This window comes from Xiphias gladius, chromosome 6 (assembly GCF_016859285.1).
Source record: "Xiphias gladius isolate SHS-SW01 ecotype Sanya breed wild chromosome 6, ASM1685928v1, whole genome shotgun sequence".
Lineage (NCBI taxonomy): Eukaryota > Metazoa > Chordata > Actinopteri > Istiophoriformes > Xiphiidae > Xiphias > Xiphias gladius.
Genome location: NC_053405.1, coordinates 12,322,275 through 12,344,759, shown reverse-complemented (window position 1 = coordinate 12,344,759; position 22,485 = coordinate 12,322,275). Strand labels below are relative to the sequence as shown.

Genomic DNA, 22,485 nt, shown 5'->3' with positions numbered 1-22,485 from the left:
CAGCTTAGGGCAGGTGTTGTCTAAAAGCGAACTAGTTGTGAAGGTTTAGGTTGGGGTTAGGGTCAGGAGCTAGGGAATGCAGTCCTATCTCAACACTCCCAGTTAGGTTCATGGTTATGGTTACTTGCTAGGTTGCTAGGTCTGCTACTTGGTCTAATGCCTTAGGTTTAAAGAAAGCAGGGGTTTGACTGAAAAGAGACACAGAAAGTGACTCACCTGATATACAGCTCTGAAAGCAAACCTGAAACATAAATATTAGTTTAGCTAATTGCTGAATCGACGGAGAAAAGTCCTCTTTTCTTAATAAGATAACTTAATACACAGCAGGTGTCCTGATTCATTATTGATCTCAAGCCATATTTAAACGCACCCAGATAAAATGCAAACGCAAAGAAGCATCCATAACGACATGGACACTATAAATCCTTGATATTAATAAAATTAGTGTGGCTTTTCTTTACATTTTTTTTTCACTATACATTTACGACATGTCAAGCCTGCTCAGAGAACAACCCCTCCACACTCGACAAGCACGGTGAGCTTCGTTGCATTTAACGCCCAATGTTTTTACAGATAAACCAGACAAATGAAAACTCAGGGTAAGGGCGTTCTACACAAATCACATGTGGGGGGAAAAAAAAAAAAAAAAAAAACTTCCTGGGTAAACATGGTGACATGTCTAAAGTATACTATAGGAGAGACAACATAAAGACAAGGATTGTAAGATACTTACAAGCAGGCCTAAAGTGGGGAATAACCAGTGCATCCTGAAAGAAAAATCCTCATTAGCCGGGAATGGAGTGCAGTTTCATCTCGCTTTGGTTTGTTACACTGGTCAAGCATAAAAAGAAAAACGAATCGATTGTTTTTACCTGAATTAATCGACTTGTTAAAAACTTTTTTGCGCGTCTTCTCATTCCAATTGCGTAATGTCTGTGAACGCAGCATTCAACCACTCCTTATAGCCACTGTTTTTTTTTTTGGTTTTTTTTGTTTTTTTCTTCAACTCCACTAAGTGTAGAGTTTACCGAAGTGCGTTTTCCCTTTTAGCTGTGCTCTCTCTCTCTCAGTCCGTGACTTAAAGTACAAGAGCAGCCCTGGTAGTAGCTGAGAGCATGAGGGGAGGATGCGAAGGAGTGGGTGTAACCTGCAACGAGCAGAGGGCCGTCAAAAGTACGGCTCCGAGACCTCCAGGGGCCTTTGGGAGGGGTCCAAGGGGTCCAGTCAAGCTAGAGGCTTGCACAATGATGTAATACACCAATGACTGCGAATACATGCTGCAGCTTAATGGTGTCACCCTTTCCTCCTTCAAATGATACATGTGCCGGACCGAGGTCCCAGGACCATCGAGGACCTTACATAGGGCTTCCAGGGGTCCTCAGGGGATCTGAGGTCAAGTAAAAATTGTGAGGTTTCATTTTCTTTGTATTTCACAGGCTGCAAATAAAAAAAAAAACTTTCCTGTAAAATTAGTCTTTTCTTCCAATATGTTTCATGTTGGGCATGAAATCCTAAAACATGAAAGGTGTTTAGTGGTGTTGCAGCCTAAAGTGTATCAACAAATGGTCCATGAGATAATAAAGCTTTCTTTAGTCTAATGCAGTAGTTCCCAAAATAGGGTCCAGGGAGCACCAGGCAGTCCCCTGCCGATAATGATGCCACAATTTTACGTCCCATAAATTAACAGTGATATGAATGCAAAAAAAAAAAAAAAAAATTACAGGTTTCACTGTCAACCTACAAAAGGGACAAACCAATATTATATGAGGTATAGATTGTAAGGAAAAATTATATTATAGAGGTCAATATGCACAGTATGTGTAACTCTGGGGAAAATTTCAGTATTTAATTCACTTTGTTTGTTTGTGTATAGGAATGTTTTGATTATACTTATACAGCCTATACTCACAGTATAGACTGTAATGTATTTCAGTGCCAATTCACAAATATCACCTAATAAAAATCTTCTCATTATAGGTGCAGTCTTTGCCAAGAGTCCATGGTTTGGTGAATAGTGCTTCACAATATGAAAGGTTTGGGTTCTTGTCAAATCAAGCCACGTGGATTTACTTTAGTAGCACAAGTCCTATATTATTTTGAGTAAGTGTATTAAGAAGAAACCCTGAGTATACGAGTCTCTGAGTTCACAGTTACAGTATGTGTACAACATACAAGAGCAAAGCTTTATGCAAATGATAACAAAATATGCCGTCATACAAAAAAGAAATTATATACAGCAGAGAATGGGGACAAAGTCTTTATTTTTTATTTTTTTTTAACAAAACACTTCAACAAAGCAGCTGCAGGTTGTACTGTTGTATGTTTGAATCAATAAAAATGCAACCTAGAATAATTTATTGGCCTCTGAAAAATATAATACAACGGAAAAGGCCTGGCATAAGTGAACATTTGCATAATTGTGTTTATCCGTCATGAACAACACTGTTTAACTATAAACATTCTGGTGACTGAGGTCTCTGCCCCAATGCATGTGTCAAATACTTTCAAAGCACTTAGAAGCAAATTCTCACCAGACTTAGGAAAGAACCTCCAGTACATCTCAACACTAGTACTGCGTTTACATCATATCAGAAGTGACATATTTGCACATGTAGTAAGCAGAGTTAATTATAAGTGTGAATATAACTGGATTTTATCAACTTGAATGGCAACACTAAAAAAGTCTCTGCAATTTGTCCTGTCTGTGATGTAGGGTTGGGGAAAGTGGGGTGTACAAAAAAAAAGAAAGATACCCATTTATTATTAACAACAGGGAGCTCACTTCAAAGTTTTTTTCCATTTCAGCAGTTCCTTTCTACAGTAAATCCTACATGGTATGATAACATCCTAACAAATAACAGTATAAGTACACATTACACCCAGTGTGGGCTGCCTTTGGACGAGACACCAGGGGGGAGAGAGTACACTATCGTACTCACGACTCGATTTCTAACAGCACTGTGATTGGCAGCGCTCTCTTTAGTCAAGATTTCATCTACTGTACTCTTATCTGAAGCGGCAGAGCTTCTGCTCTCTCCTTCCCCCTGTTCGTTCCAGGTGGCGGACAGGGATCGCAGGGCAGAGTGGAGCTCGTCTCGTGCAGTCATGACGCTCTGAAGACAGGGAAGCTGCAAAGGCAGTGTCAACGCTCCCCTCTTGGACAGAGCAGTAACCAGCTCATCCACTGCCTTGGCAGAGGAGGAGATCAGCTCTCTGCAGTTAATGAAGTTGGAGTCTCTGTCTTTTCCTGGAAGGACAATGACAGTCAGACAGGGGAAGTGACACCTACAGCAACAATAATCTGGTGCATTTTGACTGAGGCTGGTTTTGTTCATGCTGTTCATGCTTAATGCGTTCATCCTGCCAGCCACTCTGTCAGCTAACTGAAAATCAGAACTCTTATACTCAGAACCTACAGTATTTATCCAAAACAAAACTGGTATTATTATAGAAATGATAATTTAACAAAGTCTAAGTTTTGATTGGCTGAGATATAGGCAAAGCTGTAATAAAACACCTGATGAGGCACACCTGTTTCTGCATAACAGTTCATTATTCATACTAATGCACTGACCAAACACTGCATGAAGCAATTCAGTATCTGTTAAACTGGTAAAGAATTTAATGCAAGAGCAATATTTTTAATGATTTTGTTTTTAGTAGTTGAAAAATAAACTATAGCAACATACTTTTGTTTTTTAAAATACAATGATGTGTTAGTCATGTTTTACTGCAGGCAAAATGCATTGCCTTTCTGTTTTATTATATCGTAACTGTACATTTATAAAATCCTCTTAATGAATTGAAACAGTGAGGGACAAAAGGCTAGAACTACCGGCTATGACCTTAGACATACTGTTAGTTTCTAATGCTTGTAACCTTGGGAAGTTTACAGTGTAAGTCACTCTGGATAAGACTCAGAGAATCTCTATATGTCAGAAGCTTCACCTCGCAGGGCAGCAGACAGAGAGGAATGTAGCTGTCTGAGGGCCTGGTTCAGCTGGAACAGTTTGGTCGCTGTAGTCCTCAGTTTCTTCAAATGGGAAGCTGAACCCTCCTCCACTCCTTCCTCCACCTCCTCTGGGTCAGATTCTCTCTCCTGTTTAAAAACACACAAACACACCCAAAAAAATAATACAAGAGAGGGCACATAAACAGCACTACATGTAATGCAACCGACAATTACAAAACTTAAAAACAAACATACACAATGGACAACATATACTTTTATACAAAACACCTACTAGACTGTCAACCACTGAGCAGCTCTTCTGTAGCAGCAGGGCGGCTGAGAGCCATGCTTAATGGCACATGAATAGTAACTGAGGGACTGTTACCCATCAAATTGACTTATCCTGTCAACCCACAGCTGCATTTGCCCAACTGCTCTTGATATTTAAACCAGAGATCTTTTTGTTGTTCATCCCAATTCTGTATGTAGCGTAATGCAACATAAAGGCTCACACAGATACATGCTAATACACACACACACACACACACACACACACACACACACACACACACACACACACACACACACACACGCAAATGATGTCACTCAATGAATGGAGCTTCCATGGTGATTTGACCTTTCCTATGACATAAACCTAATGGCCTCCTTCCCATTTCACTACTGTACAATATAAAATGTGCAAAAATAACATTTCCCGTATAAAATCATTAATTATCAGTTTTGAGTAGTTTTTGACCTTAAATTTTGCTTAAATAAAATAATAATAAAAAAGGTCAGCAATTTTCATAAAATAGTATTTTCAGCAATAACTTTAATTACAGTTCCATTACTCCTTGAAAAAGTTATTTTTTCCATTTATGCTAAATTTTGAAAAACACCATGAAAGTAGTTGCTTCAAGCTATAATCCAGGTTTATTTGACCACAATAACACAGTGGGCAGCAAAATGCCCCAGCGTATGTGTGTGTAAGCGACTGGTTTTAACAAAAAAACTGCTACTTTGTGTGGCTAAGATAACAGCAAAAAGGCCCGTTAGCTGTGACTGATGCCATCTCATTCAACACATTCATCACCTGAACTGTCGTTAAGGAGCAACTGCAAGGAGATAAGCCTACAGAGCATTGAGTTTTATATGAACAATAAAAGGCTGAGTGGCATCCTTCACAGGGCTACTGTGGGAGTGGGTATTTATCTGTAACATTTAAGACTGTGTCAAGATGGAAGACTGTTTTTAATCTTTACATATCCAGGAGACTTCCGTTGGGCTTGTGTCCTGTCTTTCAGCCACGGTCTATGCAAAGTAGGCGAGCAGGGTCTAGTTTTGGTAATGTTAAATGGTAAATGAACTGCGGTTACAAATCGCTTTTCTAGTCTTATTGTCCACTCAAAGCGCTTTACAGTACTACTACATTCACCAGTTCTCACACATATTCATACAGCCCTTTTTCTATACAAACAGCACTTTTCCACACACACACACACACACACACACACACACACACACACACACACACACACACACACACACACACACACACACACACACCGTATCTTGCCCAAGGACACATCGACATGCGGAACAACCAACCTTCTGGTTAGTGGACGACCACGCTCTACCAGCCTCAGATAGCCAATAGCTAATACCATTAATCAAATTTTTTAATTCTGACCATTTTTAATTTTAACATTCAGAGTTTTTATCTAGAATTAAATGACTAGAAAACTACAATATGAAACATCATGGAACAGTAAAGAGTAATAAATGATTTAGGTGAGTTATGGTTTGGACTACATAGTTATACCAATAAGCTCAGACAATAAAATATGTCTTGTGTTGTAGTTTAGTTCTGTAGTTAATTAAATGACAAGCCTTTTGAATTTGTTAAGTGGATAATTCAAGTTATCTGGTGGAAGAAATAATTCATCTCACGCTAAAGCTTCATCATGTCACAATTCTAAGTCTGACTATCAAAATAAAAAAATAAAAAACTTGTCAACCCCACGTCAAAAGGAATTCCACAATAGAACATAGTAGTCCATCTTTGAAAGGACTGTATGGCAGGAAAGCACTAAGGAGTTGTTAATGATATTTCTAGGGGGCCAGCACACTCACTACCCAAGTAATCACAAACATCAAGATTTAGTGTCCCTAAACCTTAAAAAAAAAAAAAAACAACAACAACTCTCAAGAATTCAAAAGTGCAGAAGCCACGTTTCATTATTACCATAGGTCTTAGTTTGTAGCTGGCTGTGTTGTTGAAACTCACCGAAATGTGGCAATGCACATAGCTCTGCAGAGCACGTGCTAAATCGAGCGTCTTGGATTTCAGGCTCTGCAGGACCTGTAAGCAGAGAGGACAGGTATCAATTACAGCAACTCTTTGAAAAAAATGCCTACATGTACACGGAAGTTATTAACCAAAAAATCTGTTCACAACATTGATCATGACAATTTTTGTGTGATAGGATGATTAAAGTAACATATCCCTGAAACAAATGAAACAGGGAGGTGGACAAAAGCCACAGCATTTTTATTAAATGATTATGATCTCTTACTGGGTTCCTTGGATAGGCCAGTTGAGCCTCTCTTAGCATTTCCCTGGTGATAGTGAGGCTCTCCTCTAAGAGAGAGCGGACGCCTTTATTGGTCCCCTTCAGCAGACACTCGACCATTGATGGCTAAAAAGGTGCAATTATAAATAACATATATTGAATTTTTGTCATCATATTTTTGATAGCAGTTCTCTGATCAGTTAGCAAAAGCTATTAAATACAATAAATACAACAATCAAGATATCCCTGATAGTTTAGAACAGAGTATGAAAAGTATAGCCTGACCAATACTGAATGTTTGAAGCAGATACTGTTATGGATATTTGAGAGTTCAAATAACGATATGTTGGTCTTTTTTTTTTTTTTTTAAACATGACATAAACAAACAAACAACCTTGATACGGATCCCTTTGATTTTATTTATTTATCCTTTTTTTTTATTTTAAAGAACTGTGACAAAAATGCATATTTAATTGTACACTTTACAGGGTAAAAAAATAAACTGGTCGACAAACTATGTTGTGGTAACATTGTTTCTAAATTCCTTAAAACCTAGTTAGGCATTTCTGTACTGCAATTTCTTCTTGCTTATCAGGCAACATACAGTATACACCGATATCAATATGTCTGTAATCATCTGATATCAGTCAATATACTGTCCGTCATCGCCCCCCGTAATATGGGATACCACAGCACTTGTACATCAACAAATCAAAGCTCCCGTATCCTGATTCAGCTCAATAACCCCCCCCCAACATCCTCCTTGCTCTGAGATCCACACAGCTAATATTCCATTCTCTGGTATTGTGGAGCGGGGGCTTGATTACAGTGGACCCCTGAGCCTTACTAGAGATAGTAGCTGCTGTGGTATTAATGGTGGTGTTACCTTGCCTGTGGCCTGGGCACCCAGCTCCAAAGCATTCAGCGGCATGCATGTCACTGCTGCCAGCTGGGCAAGTGCAAGCAAAGCTGCATCTAGGCACTGACTGCTCTTCCTCCGTGCCTCCGTCACCATTGAGGTGATCTCGGATTCACAACCCTGGATGGGGAGAAAATTATCATTTCGGTAAACATCAAGTCAGCACAAACTAACTGACAAACAGCTTGAATTAAAATTGATTTAACAATGAATCAATGCAAGCAAGCCAACAAAGTGGGCGACATAGTCTGAGGGGTCGGTAAATAAATTAAAATACTAGAGAATGTGAAAAACCAGGAGTGAGAGGGGAACATTGTGTGTTTAGGCGCTGAGGCTGGTAAGGAATTTAGATTTACTTTCCATATATTCATGTTCTGTTTGGGGCTCAAGGATGAAAATTCCCTCTGCTTGGCCATTTCCATAGACAGAGCTCAAACAGCTCAGAGCTAAGACCTATCAATCAATGCTCTGCATTTTAATCAGCCATTCCTGTCCAAACTAGGCTAAATTGAAAATCATTTTTTCAGCTGAGATTTTGCACTTTTTTCAACTGATTTATATCCTGCATTTACCACGAAAAGCACAATATATTGTTACTGCATAGCCTTCAGTACAGTGTGGTAATTTCTGTGTTTACCTGAATGAGCAACTGAAAGAATCCTCCCATCTTCTTGACTTGGCTCTTGAGTTCCTCGGCGATGGTGTAGAGCAGGCCGGAGGAGGGTTTAACACTGACCAACCACTGCATGGTAACAAACACTGCACTCTCTATGGCTGTAGTGGCCTTGACCAGCTCAGTCTGGGCCAGCAGGTTACAGCCAAACACTGCAGGAGAAAAAGCACCAATAAAAGTTTGGTACAAATATGCCTGCACACTAAATAAGAGGAAAAAAGACAGAGATAATCCTTGGCCTGAATGAATGGAAGAATTGGTATGTCCTTCCAAAACCAATGAACTCAATGTTGAAACCAAAGAACCGGTTTGCTACTCCTCTTGCTCATTACACACAAAAATTAGGCTAAATCTCACCTTTCTCCTGGCTGTTATCATCCAGGCTGTTGTACAGGTCAGATATGGCTTGGACTGCCGCATACACCAGGTTCAGATTAGAGGCCAACCTGTCAGCCATGCTCTCCTCTGTCCCACTACAACCACGCAGTTGGGCCACTGACTGACCAATCAACTCTTTGCAGATGCCGGGCAAGGCAGAGTCGGCGCTGCTGGAATGGGTGGAGGGAGGTTTGCTGACACCCATCAACCCTGGGACAAACATGATAGGGTGTGTAAGGATAGCCCTATTAAAACATCATTCTTACAACACTTTGTCATGCTAAAAGTTCATTTAATTTCCATGAGAAACCAGAAAATATTGAAGTAATTTTGTTCAGTGCCTTACCAGCAGACTGGGAGCAGCCATTGTGGAGGCTCTGAATCGGATGGACCCGGATCTCGTAGAGACGCCCTGAGATTCTTCTGCTCTTCAACAAACTCCTGCTCCTGATGCCGAACAAGCCAGATTCAAACCCCTATGAGAACCTTGTCAAGATTCTATATTTACATTTACACTTTTTAATCATGTTGATGCTTTCATTCAGAATGGTTTGTTGCTCCAGTATACTAAGAATGAATTTGATGTGTTTATTACTGTTAATCAAAGCATAGGGTGCAGAAGCCCTTATACTTGTTGCAGCTCAAGGTTCGTCTGATTTCCTTACTGGATCTGAGTGCTGTAATTTATATACTGACTCTGTTGTTATGAAGGCATTGGTATTTACCCTTGTTAAATGTAGGCAGTGCATCTTTGATGGGCTTTGGATATAATTAAGGTGATCCGAATGTAAATGTTTTATTTTGGATGCATGTTAAACTCGTGTAAAAGGGTTAAATTGAGTTCTGCAGGAGAATAAACTTTACTTATTATGAACAGTCTAGAGGTGGGAAGGTCAGTAAACAGCTCTGACTGTGGCCATGAGGCTTAAGCATGGGTTTAATAGAGTCAGAGAGAGAAAAAGTATGAAGGAACCACTGCCCCTGTGCCATGTTTCATTTGGCTTGGTCTTCTGGTAATTCGGGCACCACCAGAAGTGCCATAAACATGCTTCACAAAAATAACCAGAATGTGAGGGGAAAATGTTGAGGATCTGCATGTACCACAGGTGCTCTGTGTGTGTTTGGGTTATGGTTTGCAGAGTGAGAAATACAGGGACCCTTAGTGTCCTGTCCCTTTCTAAACCCTTTGGCCAGGTTTTTGTGGAAATCAAATTAATAAAACAGAGGAAAATGAATAAAGAGGGAAATATTTTGTGGGCAGCAACTTCATGTCAACTTTTCATGAAAGAAAAAAGAATGTGTTGAAAGTCAAAAATATGTGCCAGGTTGTAATCACTTTGGTGGAAACTAGGAAGACTTTGTGAAAACAACCAATTTTTTCCAAACTGTTTGACAAAAATTATTTTCTGTGTTCCATCCACATAACTTTCAACTTTCCATATACATCCATTTGCCTGACATATTGTTCACATTAAAAAGAGTTGAGTATATGGGCTGTGGAATTAAGACCCACATGCTATAAGACAAAAACAGTTTCTATTCAAGCCCTGGGCACTGTTGAAAGATAGTAAGGTGGGCAGAGAAATAGTCTGGTTCTTCCCTCAGCAACACAATGAAGATGTTCATGAACAGTTGCCTACTAACACATTTTCAGTGACTGGATAAGAATACAATTCATTTCCTGAAGTCTAATGTAAATGTAAGGTGCTGGAAAGCGGGATTGAAGGATAGAAGGAGAGAGGAAGAGCTGGATAATTACCTTCGGCGTGAGAAAGAGGAGGTGGAAGCAGAGGAGGCCGATATATCTTGCTCCCACTCATCATCAGGATCATAAAACACATCGTCATCTTTAGAGGTGGAATCCCCCTGCGAAGAGTAAACTACTGCTGATGTGCCCGGTCTTATTTATTCAATTTAATGAGAAAAGCACAGCAAAGTGAGGCAGCATCTCTCTGTCAGGCATAAAACAACCAAGTCTGGACTGTAAATAAGGTCAAACACCTGGGAAACTGGCAATTCATCTTGAACTGATGCCAGAGTCAATATGCAGAATGAGGAAGTGACAGGCTGGCTGATTGAATATGCTTCATTCAAAGGGCATCATCCATTATCTTATTAGAGCACTGGTCAAATTAAATAAGCAAGTATGCACAAACTTTATAGGAATTTTGAAGCATTTTGTTGTTACTTGTTGGTAGTTTATCAGCTTTATCATGAGTCTACTCACTGCATATCCTTCATCATTATTAGACACTTAAGGGTGTAAATAAGTTTCTGGTTTTATTTCATCCATGATCATTCTAACTCTAAACGCAATATCCAAGAATACTGCCCAATAAAAAAAACAACTAACATAGGGATCTAAGGGATGTAAAGTATTCTTTAAAGCCCTTACTCTAAATAAAGATCATAGGCAGCTTAAGCTGATCTAAAAAAAAAATGTCCGAAAGATTGGGAAACAACCTGGACAAGTCAAAAGCCTGTGACAGGGTTGGGACATTCATACCTCAAATCTCGTTTCCAATTTAACTGATCTGCATGTCTTTGGACGGATTTGGGAGAAAACTGGTAAACCACACAAAGAAAACATGTTCCCACAGCCTTCTGGAACAGCTCTCACCACTGAACCTCTGCAGCACCCAGTTCATGTTTTTTTTAATTTGGTTAAAATTATCATTAAAAAAAGTCCAGGCCGTTTCCATGTCAGTTGTTCCATACAGTATCAGTTCAGTTTTAATTAGTCAAGTATCAGATAGTTCAGCATGATATGCATTTATTAGTGTGTTTTAAGAAATAAAAAAATAAAAAAAATAATTAAAGTGATGACTCTAAAGGCAGAACTGATTTAAGGCAAACCTGTTCGAGTTCCCTCATGGTAGCCATGTTGTTTTGGAACTGGTCCAGGCTCCAGAACGTGGAGATCCCCAGCTTTGTGTTTTGAACCCGCACCTGTAGCAAACCACCTTGCTCCAGATTCTTGTTGTCAGAGCTTTCATGTCTACAACAGAGGAGAGTCAAGTGATGATAACAAAATCAGATTTTATTCATACGGTCAAGCTTTGAATAGTAATTTAGGGACAGCCTTGCTGTAAAATAAGATAGGAGCCACTTAAATAAATGAATGAAAACAACATCTTCAATACCTGCTGAAGATTGTGTTTTTCTTCAATTTACTACTGATCTTATTAGCTTCCTCAATCATCAAGGACAACTTCATGGCATCCCACTGTGGAGAGACTGCAGTACAGAAATTAAACATATTAAAGACAACGCAAACAACAGCCCTGAGTCTGATTTGTTAGTACTAGATTGAAGGGGTTCACCCTATAAGAGCAGTTCAAATGCTTTTAGATAGTATTACCCAGTACCAACAGTAATACTATCTATTTTAACACCACCAATATTCTGCCCAAGAGGAAACAGGATGCCTAGCTCTCTTCATACATCCACTGAACTAAATGGATATAGGAGACAATATTATAGTCAGTGTTTTATTGTAGATTAAAACAACATCCATGAGAATTGTGTACCACCTCGCAATAAACTAAATTATGCTATGGCCTCACTGCCTCCTTCTCTGTTCCTATTAAACTGATGTTCAGTCCAGTGTTTATATCAGGACCTTGCAAATGCGATTTATTCTACTGTTTCTGGCTTCAAAAGTACGGAGAGAGATCCAACCCATCTGGAACTCCAAATGGGCGGGATCTCTCTGGGTGGGTATAGTTCCTACATACAGTATGTGGTAGTGAGATGAATGATCTTACTATTTCGGGAGGAGTTGTTTTCCCTTAAAGCTCTTTTCCTCTGCATTTCCTCTAGCTCTTTGCCAATCTTTCTCTTCTCCACCTCCAGGGCCTCAACAATCCTCGCTTGACTCACACGGTGTTCCTCCATCACCTGGAGTGAATCATGGTAATGTACACAATATTAAAAACCACCAGGCCAAAACATTATGCCTAAAGCCAAGCCCCAACCCTACCACGATCCAAATGGCCCATCAGTTAAATAAAACCTGGTGTCAGCATATTTGCTTGAGCTTCTCAAGCCCATTTTAGATCATCAGAAATCAAAAGAATTAGCAAATGAAGGAGATTATGTCATTTATGGTTACAGGAATAATCCAGATTTAATGCAGAGGGACGTCTGAGGATCAAGAGTTAAAAATGCAGACAGCTGATTGAAATGAGATCTGTTACTTCTCTTCTCTTAAATACTGCAGCTCTACCACCCACTAGTCTGGATCTCTGACCCAAGGCCAAGTTGTTGGCACTTAGTAGGACACAGTCTCTTCCAGAAGAAAAAGGGCATTAGCTCACTAGTGTGAGCGTGATAAATGAGACCTGTAATATTGTTAGTAGTCAAACAATGCCGACGGACGTTGACAGTAGGATACACCAAGTAAACTTTTTTTTTTTTTTTTCATGGAACAAAACCTGTCCAGCACAAAAACTGTTTCCCAAGAAATTAAAATAGTCAAGTCAAGTGTAGAGGAAATCTAACATTCCAAAGTGTTGCTCTGTGTCCTGACCTGGGCCTCCATGTGCAGGCGGAGGCGTTTCTTGTGGGAGTCCACCTCCTGTTCCAGCTCCAGCTTGGCCATCTTCAGCTCTGCCACCTGGCTGGCCACCCTCTGCTGGTCTAACTCCTGTTGACGTTTCCACTCATTCTCCTCATTCTGAATAAATTATATTTTGGCATTACTCAATTCTGGCTGCACAAATTGACAGGTTGTAATGATATACATAAGATTATGCACGACAAGAAGTATTTTATAATTCTGTAATAATGTAATGTAGTATTATTATAAGTAATGTATTATAGTATATTATAGTTTTGTAAGTTGGTAACACCTTTATGTATACTCACTTTCATCTGCAATATCAGTACAGCTAAAGTTTGTAGAATGTCATTACACCACAGTACCGTACAAAGAATGCATTGGTCAGAACTATAGTTCCCTGCAAATCACTTAACAGTCATGATACCCTAATTTGAACATAAATGGGAAAGCTAACCAGACCTTGTCAAGAAAGCAGAATGTTTAATCTTTTTATTGAAAAGTTTTGTGTACCAGCTCTCTCTCCAGGGCGCGGATCCTGTCCTCATAAATCGCCTTCTGATCAGATAGTTCCTTCTGGGCCACCTCCTTTGCCATCTGGATTCCCTGCATCATCTCCTCTTTCGCCTTCAAATTGGCTTCTTCAATTTCTGCCTCCAGCCTGAGACACACAAAGATGGCTTCAGGGGAATTCTTACTTTGATATTAGTCTGCACAAATACATTTTACCTGGTAGTTTATATAATATAGAATATATATTAAAAAATAAATTCTTTTTTGTAATGGGGTCATTTAACTCACTGAGCTCTTTGAGCCACGAGTAGTTCATTTTTGGCAAATTCAAAATCTTTGTGGCCATCGCCTGCACCAGTCCAACATGATACCCGCTTCCCAGACTGCACCTCTGTTGGATGGTTGAAGCGGAAGTAGTGGTCCCCACCCAGAATCACCCTGTCACCCTAGAACCCAGACACACAGACACAGATGAGAAGAGTGAAATTCGTTTATAAAATTCTTTGGATAAACAGGCTGGCAATACGTTTGACTTAGAACATGTTATACAGAGTAACTCAATGCCTAAATTTGAGTTACTTCATAGTATAAGGCAATGCTTAACTTTCAGAGAGGGCATAAGATCTTTCAAATCTACTTACATGATGTAGGACAGTGGAATCAGAGATGAGGTTCCCGTTAACAAAGGTCTTGGCGCTTTCCATGGGAGTGATGCTGACAGTACCATGGATGTTGGTTATAACACTAAAATAAATCAATAAATAAAAAAAAAAACATGTTTAATTGAGTAACGATGTTGCATTGAAAATGAAGACAGGTTATGAACCATGGTGGCAAAATATCTTAAATTTCCTTGGTTTAGTTATTGATTAATAATTTGGACGATCCTTTTAGTAACACTCTTGTAGCAATAATTCCTGTTACACTAACTGTTCTTTAAAACTATTCATATAAAGTTAACTGTAGGATCACGTTTTTTTGTTTTTGTTTTATTTTTTTATGAATAGTTGCTTTTTTAAATTTTTACATAATCACAGTGATTCTTTTCTTTACTGGTGCATGTTTGTGAAGTAAGCATACATGTAGGACTGCCAAGACTGCAAACATACTATTTATTCACCTCAACAAAATGCCATTGTTTTCACAGCCCTACAGCAAGACTTTCTCACCAGTGTTGGTCAGCAATGAGGGCTCCGGTCAGCTGAATGTCATGGCTGGAGTCAGACTTGAGCTTGCCCACTGTGGTTTGACCCTCTTTGATCATGTAGAGAAGCATCTCAGACAGCTGAGGATCCTCGTTCAGGTTCACAAGGTTGGGTAGACGATTGTCCACTTTGAACGTCACACCTGCTTTCTGAAGCCACACAGGAGCAAGAACATTTCTACAGTTGACAACGGATTTTTTCTTCCCGGTTTTGGATTTGTTTCCTTACAATAAAACAACATATCTATAACAACATACGTTATAAGTGTGAGGAAACAGGAATATTTATTACTGCCCTTTTCAAGGCTAGTTACTTAATTACTTTGACAATTATTGCATTGTTACAGACTGTGGTTTAGCTGTGACATTTAAAATGAAGTTAAATGTACTATATATGGGAAGTTTAACAATAGATAAGACATAAATCTACTGCTCAGAACATGTTACCTTCAACTCTTTAGTCTCCTCACGTTTGCGTATTTCAGCTTGTTCCAGTTTCTGTCTCCATGCCCTGTCAGAAAACGAAGCCAAAAAAAAAACCCCACAAGCTTAAAATCACCTATAGAGAAAAACTAATCTGAATTTTGTCTTTGTAACTTAAATGCAGACATATATATGCAAACATACAGTATGTACATTGCTACAAAATAATAATTAATGTCACATAAGCGGAAACATACAATCTAAAACAATATCTGCACATACAATATATAACAAGGAATATAACAAAATCACTTTGCTATTAGGTTTGTCTAAAACACTGAATTCTGCCAGAGCTTTCACTATGATCCCCTTAAAAAGGAGGTAAATCAGCGGCTCTGTTGCGTGAAATGAATAAAACTAATAAATTGATAATGATTGAAGTAATGCTGACCGGTTGGCCTCGACCATTTCTCTCTCTTGCTGACAGAGTTTGTTCTTCAGGGCAACAATCTCCTGCTGGAACAGCCTGACCCTCTCTGGTTCAATTCCCTGGGAGCTCATCTGGGCCGCTCGCAGCTTCTCTACCTCTGCCTTGAGCTCTGAAACGCACACAAAGTTTGTCCAAAATACTTCAAACAGCTAAATTATACGCAGCACTTTTACAAATACAAACTTAGATGTATACCAGTCAATATATAATTGCAGGGAGTTACATAAAAGTACTGACAGTATGTTTTAAGGCATGACTTTAACAGAGGCCACAGACATATTCAGATTTTGTCAAAGAATTGGCCAACAGTGTTACTTATTGATGACAATTTACTGAGCAACATCAACCTGATTTGTAAGTCATATTCACTTTGAGAGTCTCACACTGACAGGCGACACGAGAGAAATCCACAGCAAGAGCTCCCCTTAGTGCTAAACACGTCAAACAGCAGCACAATCATCTCGTGAAAAATAATACCTGCATGACAGTTAGCCGCCACGTACAGCTGACAGTGCATAAATATGGCCTGGAGGCAAGGTTAGGGCAAAGCCTTAATTAAACTGGGATAGTGCATAAGTTGGTGATGGATAGATGGGCAGACAGAAGGGTATGTGGGAGAGGAGGAGAGAAAAGATGATCAAGAGCAAGACACGAATAGTAAGATAAGCATGCACTTACAGTATAAAGAAAGAGAAAAACATACAGACAGAGACAATGAGACAGAAACAAAGTGGCAAATGAAGAAGGAGCTAATAGACAGGCAGGAAACCAAGACAGAGGATGGATAACAGTTCAAATGAGTATGTGTATATGCATGTAATTAAACTACTGATGACGTACGCTCTGTTGCCTTAAACCTTGATTATGTGCTGTGAAATTCTTCCAGTGCACAAATACTTTTCACACCTGCAATGCCAGGAGTCTGGTAACAACATTGCTCGGGCATAGAAAAGCCCTCGTTGGTTTTCCTCATGAATAAAGACACACAGGTTTGTGCTGTTTGTGTTGGATGGCAGATGTGCAGGTTCATAAAGAACCTTAACTTCCAGAAAAAACATAATTTCCTACCGTACATGAATGTGCACAATGGAAAAAATTCTCTTTAAGATCAGAATTGTTTTCTCAAGGGAGAAAGGTGTTATGTTGACCTTACTCCCCCTTCCTTTTTTTTGTCGCAGAGGCCACATCCATATCTTTTGTTCAAGTGTCAGCCTCACAACGGGAGGGTGGTCAGGCATGTACGGCAAGGTTCACATACAAACATACTGATAAAACAAAGTATTTACTATCTATTACTACAATTTTGGTTTAGATAAATATACCTGGGGTATAAATAAGCAGGTTTAAAAAGCTCATTGCATTCATAACAAAATAAAAAAAGTCCAGCTCAATTAGGTCCAACTCAGCTTTTTGAATGTGGATGTTTTGAGTGACTGACCTCTGATGAGCTTGGCACTGGTGTCCTCATTGACCTTGGCCACATTAATGATAGTTCGGGCCTGCTGGGCATAGCGCAGAGTGCTTAGGCTTTCATCCACATAGCTGCCTGCTGGGCTCAGTGTGGCGATCATGGCTGTCTTGGAGTTACCACCGAGGCTTTCTTTTAACAGCCTGCAGAAGAAAAGAAATGGGACTCAGTCAAGATCACGCTTCCAAATTGAAACTGCTGATTGGGCCAGGGATTTGCACAGCGCCTATGGGTTAGGGAAAAAGTAAAAAGTATTTGGCAAATGTCTTTTCAGAACATTTACTACAATTTCTATATTTCCCCCAATTTATAATTTCAGTTAATGTCGTCTCCATTTCATAAGAACTGTGAATGTCTGTATATGTATGGATTTTCTTGTTCATAGAAGTCTGTCATAGATGTGTATATATCAAATACAACTTTGGAACAACTTTGTTTACTTTATGTTTCTTATTTGAAAAAAAAAACTAATGAGAGCTTATGGAAATAAACATTGAGTTCTACAGCAGCTAGATGTGTACTGATCTCTCACCATGTGAGGACAGACTCTCTGTACGGTATGAAAACCTTCTTCCTTGTCAGTGCCTCTTCGGAAAGGGCAGAGATGACCTTTCCAAGGGTAAGCAGGGATTTGTTGATGCTAGCACCCTCCTATAATGACACAGGAAGTGCCTTGTTTTGAAAAAGAGTACATGCAAATGAAGTTATGAAAATGCAGCTTCTACAATGCTGGAATCAACCTCAATCTACTGTAAGAGGATTCATTTTAGGAGTCTGTAATATAAAAGCTACAACAAAAATGGAGTGGTTCATTTCTCGCTGTGGTTTTTGACAAAGCAAATCAGTTAGTCACTAATTTAACGCCAGTCTCAATAAAATACTTTTTGTAAACTGTTTCCATCTAAAAAAAAAACAAAAAAACAACTGTAAAACAAATCAAATGAAGCATCCTTTGCAAGTTAAACAGAGGGTCAAGTAATGAGCAAATGGGTCATACAACTAATGATTATTGATTAATATAGGCTATTTTTTCAAGCTATTAGTAAGGATTAAAAATGTCAGAATGAAAAATGGCCATCACAAATTGCAGGACCCAAAGTCAATTGTTATAAATGACAAATACTTATGGCACATGGCATTTGCTTATACCATCTGAGAAAAGGAAAAAACACAGATATCAATTAAAGAGTGATATGAAATGCATAAAGGTCAATTCTCATGTTTGAAAACAAATAACCGGGGTTCGTGTATGTGTATGTGTGTGTGTGTGTGTGTGTGTGTGTGTGTGTGTGTGTGTGTGTGTGCGTACGTGCACATACCCTGAGTCGGTCTCCACTTGTCTGGGCTGAGTTACAGCGTTCGCTGCCTGCCAGGTCCACCAGGTTTATCCTGCTGGTGATACTGTGTTCATGTTCCTCACCCTCCACAAACTCTGTCTGTACACAAGCACACACAGACAGACAGATTAGATGTGTAACAATCGTCTGGAACACATGACGGCCCAGGTTAATCAGTGTGTCTATGAAGTTTAATTGTAATTATTGTATTTTATATAAAATATTTCAGACTTTACTAGGAAAAACTCTATTTTGTTGTATGTTTGATAATGATACAGTGGAGTCGAGGGGGTATACCTTGGTCTGGGTCATAACCAGGGTGAAGACCGAGTGAGATCTGGAGCTCTTGTCATTCATTCCTGTGGCTGCTGTTGCTCTCTGCTTGTTCCCCAGCTCCAGCCACCCCTAAAACAGAGCAGTGTGAATTATGACTGAATCTCTCATGTGATACCACCAGCATTATTTTTTTCCACACTACCCTTTGGATACACAGTATCTTCGAGGCTCAGCACTTATCTCCATGGCGTGTCTTCACTGCACTTTCAAGATATTATTATTCAGGCAAACGCTGATTTCTGTACCTCATCATGGCATCTTAGTCTACTCGACACTGAACCTTGACTTGCTCGATAATTCAAAGTTTTTCATAAGAGTGTCAGCTAAAGACCGGGGATCTGAAAGAAGAAATTATCTTGACAACAGTTTCAACCTACCTGAATGTCAGTGTAAGAGCTCACAACATTCCTGTGAAGAAATGACAAAGTGAGCAATTATGAAAAAAAAAAACATACCATGAAAGAATGTCCTTTTGGCCTTTAATGAAGAATAATACAGCAAAAGAGAGAAAGGGTTTTCTTACGTAGAAAGCTCAGCAACATAGGGACCATGGACTGGATGTTCCCTCACCCTCAGCTGGAAACACAAATCAACTGGGTTTTATCTTTACAGATTCATAGATTATTAAATGGGATTTACTTCTTATACATCTCAGAAAGGTGACATATTATCAAGTAGATGTTCCACGCTAAGCTGATAGACAGGAAAGTCCAAGAACTTTTCCCTTCTCAATTGGACAGCAAAACTGGTTTATCTGAATGTGCATCAGCCGATTTTACAACTGCCAGCAACAATTTTACAATAAAATATTAAAATTAGGATGGGGTTTGTGTCACAATAAAAAATTATCAATACTTTACATGATTATAAAGTGTATCTCAGTCATCTGTAAAATGACTTACAGGCATCCTCCTTTGGTATGGATCATCTCTGGTCACCAGGAGGTCATGGATCTTCTCATTGTACACTTCAAAGTAGCTCATCTCTACATGACATTTGACCTGAAATATAACAATCCAAATGGGTCATTTGATGACTTACACAAATGTTGTACACATTCACGTCTTTTAATCTTTCAATTATTCTGTGGCGAAAAGGTGCAGCCTGTAGATTTGTCAAGTAAATCTGCCTTAGAAATGGAAAAATTTAAAAAAAGAACTATTTAACCAGCAATAAATGCTCCTCAATGACATTACCTCTTTATGTTCCATGGAGGCCAATCTAGAAAAAAGTTCACGGCAGAACCGTGGGATAACCCCTGCCTCTTCTCCAAAGCCCATCATCCTACAAAATAACAATTTTAACACAAATCAAATCAACAAAAAAAAGTTAGGAGATGAGAGGAAAGTGATTCAATGGGAAAATGTTGACTGTAATAAACTAAATCCAAAAATACTCACGTGTACGACTTCCCAGTGCCTGTTTGGCCATAAGCAAACAGACACGTGTTGAATCCTTCGAATGCCCTCAGAAGCAGAGGTTTGGCCAGTTTCTCATACACTGTCTGCTGGCTGGCAAAGGTGGGGTCACTCTCTTCCACCGAGCAGAAAGAGAAGTCATAGGTGAAGGAGTAGCTCTGTTTGGACTCCGGATGCTGGACAAAAGTCTCCTGGCCATTCATGAAAACTACCTGCAATGCCTTTTCTGCCTTCTCCCTATAAACAGAGCAGAAATATTCAAAAACATCATTTTACAAAATGATTTAAATCTGAGCACCTCCATAAGCCAAAAATGTACATTTGTAGACTGGTGGTCTGATTGTCATTTTCCAGCTCAGAAGATTCCCATACAGCCCTGCCACATAGGGCTAACACTAGCAATTATTTTGACTATCGATTAATCTGCAGATTATCATATCAATTGGGCTATAAAATGGCAGGAAATAGTGAAACATTGCATCACAAACCTGGCACTGAAAGGGCGGACACGCACAGCCACAGTCACGGCACTGTTTTCCATCTTCAATGAATCCTGCTGCTTCAGAGCCTCACTGGGGCGAGATAGAGACTGCTCGGTGGGTGCCGGAGCTGGAGTTGAGGTCCTGGCCTGGGTCACGTCTCCCTTTTGGCTTGAGTCGGATGTCTTCCTCGCCTGCAGCGCAGCGTGGGGCTTGTGCACACCCGCATACGCCTTGCTGACCCGAGGAGCCGCGACAGGTCTACCGTCTTCAGCTTGCTGTGCTCGGGATTTGTGCCTTTCTAGACTTGCGGACTTGACTGCCACCGGCTTAGGGGGTTCCTTCCCTGCCAGTCTCTCGAACACGTCTCGCTTGGCTGCGATTTTCTCAAATGGGGTCTTCTTGGTAGGGGTTTTAAAGGTTTGCGGCGGGTCCTCTAGTTGCCTCACCGTGGAGGGAGTCTTGCTCTGCGCCAACCTCCCTTGGGTTTCCACTTGAGCGGCCGTTTCTCGGCACTTGCCCTTGGAGGCAGCTTCTCTTAAACTCGTGGACCTGAATAAACAAGGCGTCCTACCGTTTGGCTCACTGAGCACTGTCGGCGTCGGCTGCGGGCCGGTACCGCTGACCCCACGCTGCCCCTGTGCACTTTTATCCACGGAGGGAGTCCGGGTCCTTCGCTGAAGGGTTAGTCTTCTCTCTGGAGCTGGCGTGGTGTTCTGGCTGCTCTCGACCATGGTTTTCTCCGCTGTTTCAGCCCCGGTCTTCCTCCTTGACCTCCTCTGCAGGGTGAGTCGGCTCCGGTACGCAGTCTGGTGCCCGCTGCTGCTTTTTGACGGCGTAGAGATGACATAAGTCCTGTTTACCTGTCGGCTTTTATCGGATGACCTGCTGTCCTCACACGCAGAGTCACCGGATGTTATCTCACTTTTCCCTAGCGTTGTGTCTGTTGCTTTTCGCTCGGCCAGGCGCTCTCTGCCCGGTGTCCTGGAAGATGGCGTTGACGTTAGATGGTCATAATAAGCTGTATGCTTCCGCGCTTTCACACTAAATAACGACATGGCAGTCGACTGCTAAAGACAAAAAAAAACGTTAACCTGAGTTTACGGGTTTAGCTAACTGCGCCAACGGCAACTCCAACTAAAACAGTACACGACATGAAACATATGTAAGACGGGTGCAAGTACAGCTCGGCATTTTAGTTAAAAGTGAATATAAATACATTCCAATAAAATATAAGTTGTGTCTACGCTAACAGAACTGCGTTTGTTTATTATCATCCCCGCTTCCGCTTTCGCCCGCTTCAATTTCAAATCGTCTCCGCCGGTGACGGCTGATTGGCTGAATTCTCGGAAATCGGGACGTCACCTCATGGTCAAGGCAGGTCGGTACCCGAGACTGACGCTAGGTGGCAGCAATGATCAAGGTTATAATGTCGTGTGTCCAAGCGCAGTGCCAGGAAAAACTGTACACCGTAGTCAGCTCCCGTGTTACTCATGGTTTCCTTTCTAAAATTAGCACTCTACCGTTAGAAATGATGGATATGGTTGAAAAATCAATTCGAGTCTTGGGTTGGGAAAAAAAAAAGAATAGCGTAATAGAGTGATTGGCCTTCGTATAGTATGTGATACTCTATCCCTTTAAACTGTTTTCTCTTGGCCTCCAGGGGCAAAGCTGTTCGTGGACCCTAAAAGATCAGGGTCAACTAGAGTCATGGACAGATAATGAGGCAACGGGCCCCTGGCCACAGATGTGAAAGGCTCC

At 40.3% G+C, this 22,485-nt stretch overlaps 2 protein-coding genes across 4 annotated transcripts in view; both read right to left on the bottom strand.

Moving 5' to 3' along the window:
• The window catches only part of LOC120791341 (adhesion G-protein coupled receptor D2), a 95,739-nt gene extending 94,635 nt beyond the window's left edge, over window positions 1-1,104 (bottom strand). For all 3 annotated transcript variants that reach the window (XM_040129738.1, XM_040129740.1, XM_040129741.1), the window contains exons 1-3: window positions 873-1,104; window positions 734-767; window positions 217-241 (exon numbers count right to left, since the gene is read on the bottom strand). In XM_040129738.1, the coding sequence (XP_039985672.1) occupies window positions 217-241; window positions 734-766 (58 nt within the window). In that variant the 5' untranslated portion in view covers window position 767; window positions 873-1,104. The remainder of the gene's footprint in view (window positions 1-216; window positions 242-733; window positions 768-872) is intronic.
• Window positions 1,105-2,223: 1,119 nt separating this feature from the next.
• On the bottom strand, window positions 2,224-22,041 carry kif14 (kinesin family member 14). Its single transcript, XM_040129524.1, has 29 exons — window positions 20,734-22,041; window positions 20,228-20,482; window positions 20,024-20,111; window positions 19,730-19,828; window positions 19,351-19,403; window positions 19,205-19,235; window positions 18,789-18,896; window positions 18,474-18,590; window positions 17,687-17,805; window positions 17,125-17,297; window positions 15,648-15,795; window positions 15,221-15,284; window positions 14,739-14,923; window positions 14,211-14,313; window positions 13,858-14,015; window positions 13,570-13,717; window positions 13,027-13,173; window positions 12,263-12,395; window positions 11,639-11,732; window positions 11,352-11,493; window positions 10,255-10,361; window positions 8,842-8,942; window positions 8,475-8,705; window positions 8,082-8,269; window positions 7,412-7,564; window positions 6,529-6,651; window positions 6,240-6,314; window positions 3,949-4,099; window positions 2,224-3,247 (listed from the first exon to the last, which is right to left on the bottom strand). Exons 1-29 carry the CDS (start codon window positions 21,780-21,782, stop codon window positions 2,874-2,876), a joined length of 4,917 nt encoding a protein of 1,638 aa, XP_039985458.1. The 5' UTR covers window positions 21,783-22,041; the 3' UTR covers window positions 2,224-2,873.
• Window positions 22,042-22,485: the final 444 nt, after the last annotated feature.

Bases quoted from the DNA above. Each gene is read 5' to 3' on its own strand.
- kif14 (XM_040129524.1), bottom strand. From the start codon at position 21,782: ATGTCGTTATTTAGTGTGAAAGCGCGGAAGCATACAGCTTATTATGAC. The intron at 20,483-20,733 runs GTTTGTGATGCA...CTCTGTTTATAG, and splicing joins GTCCGCCCTTTCAGTGCCAG to GGAGAAGGCAGAAAAGGCAT. The intron at 19,829-20,023 runs GTAATGTCATTG...GTTATATTTCAG, and splicing joins CCTCCATGGAACATAAAGAG to GTCAAATGTCATGTAGAGAT.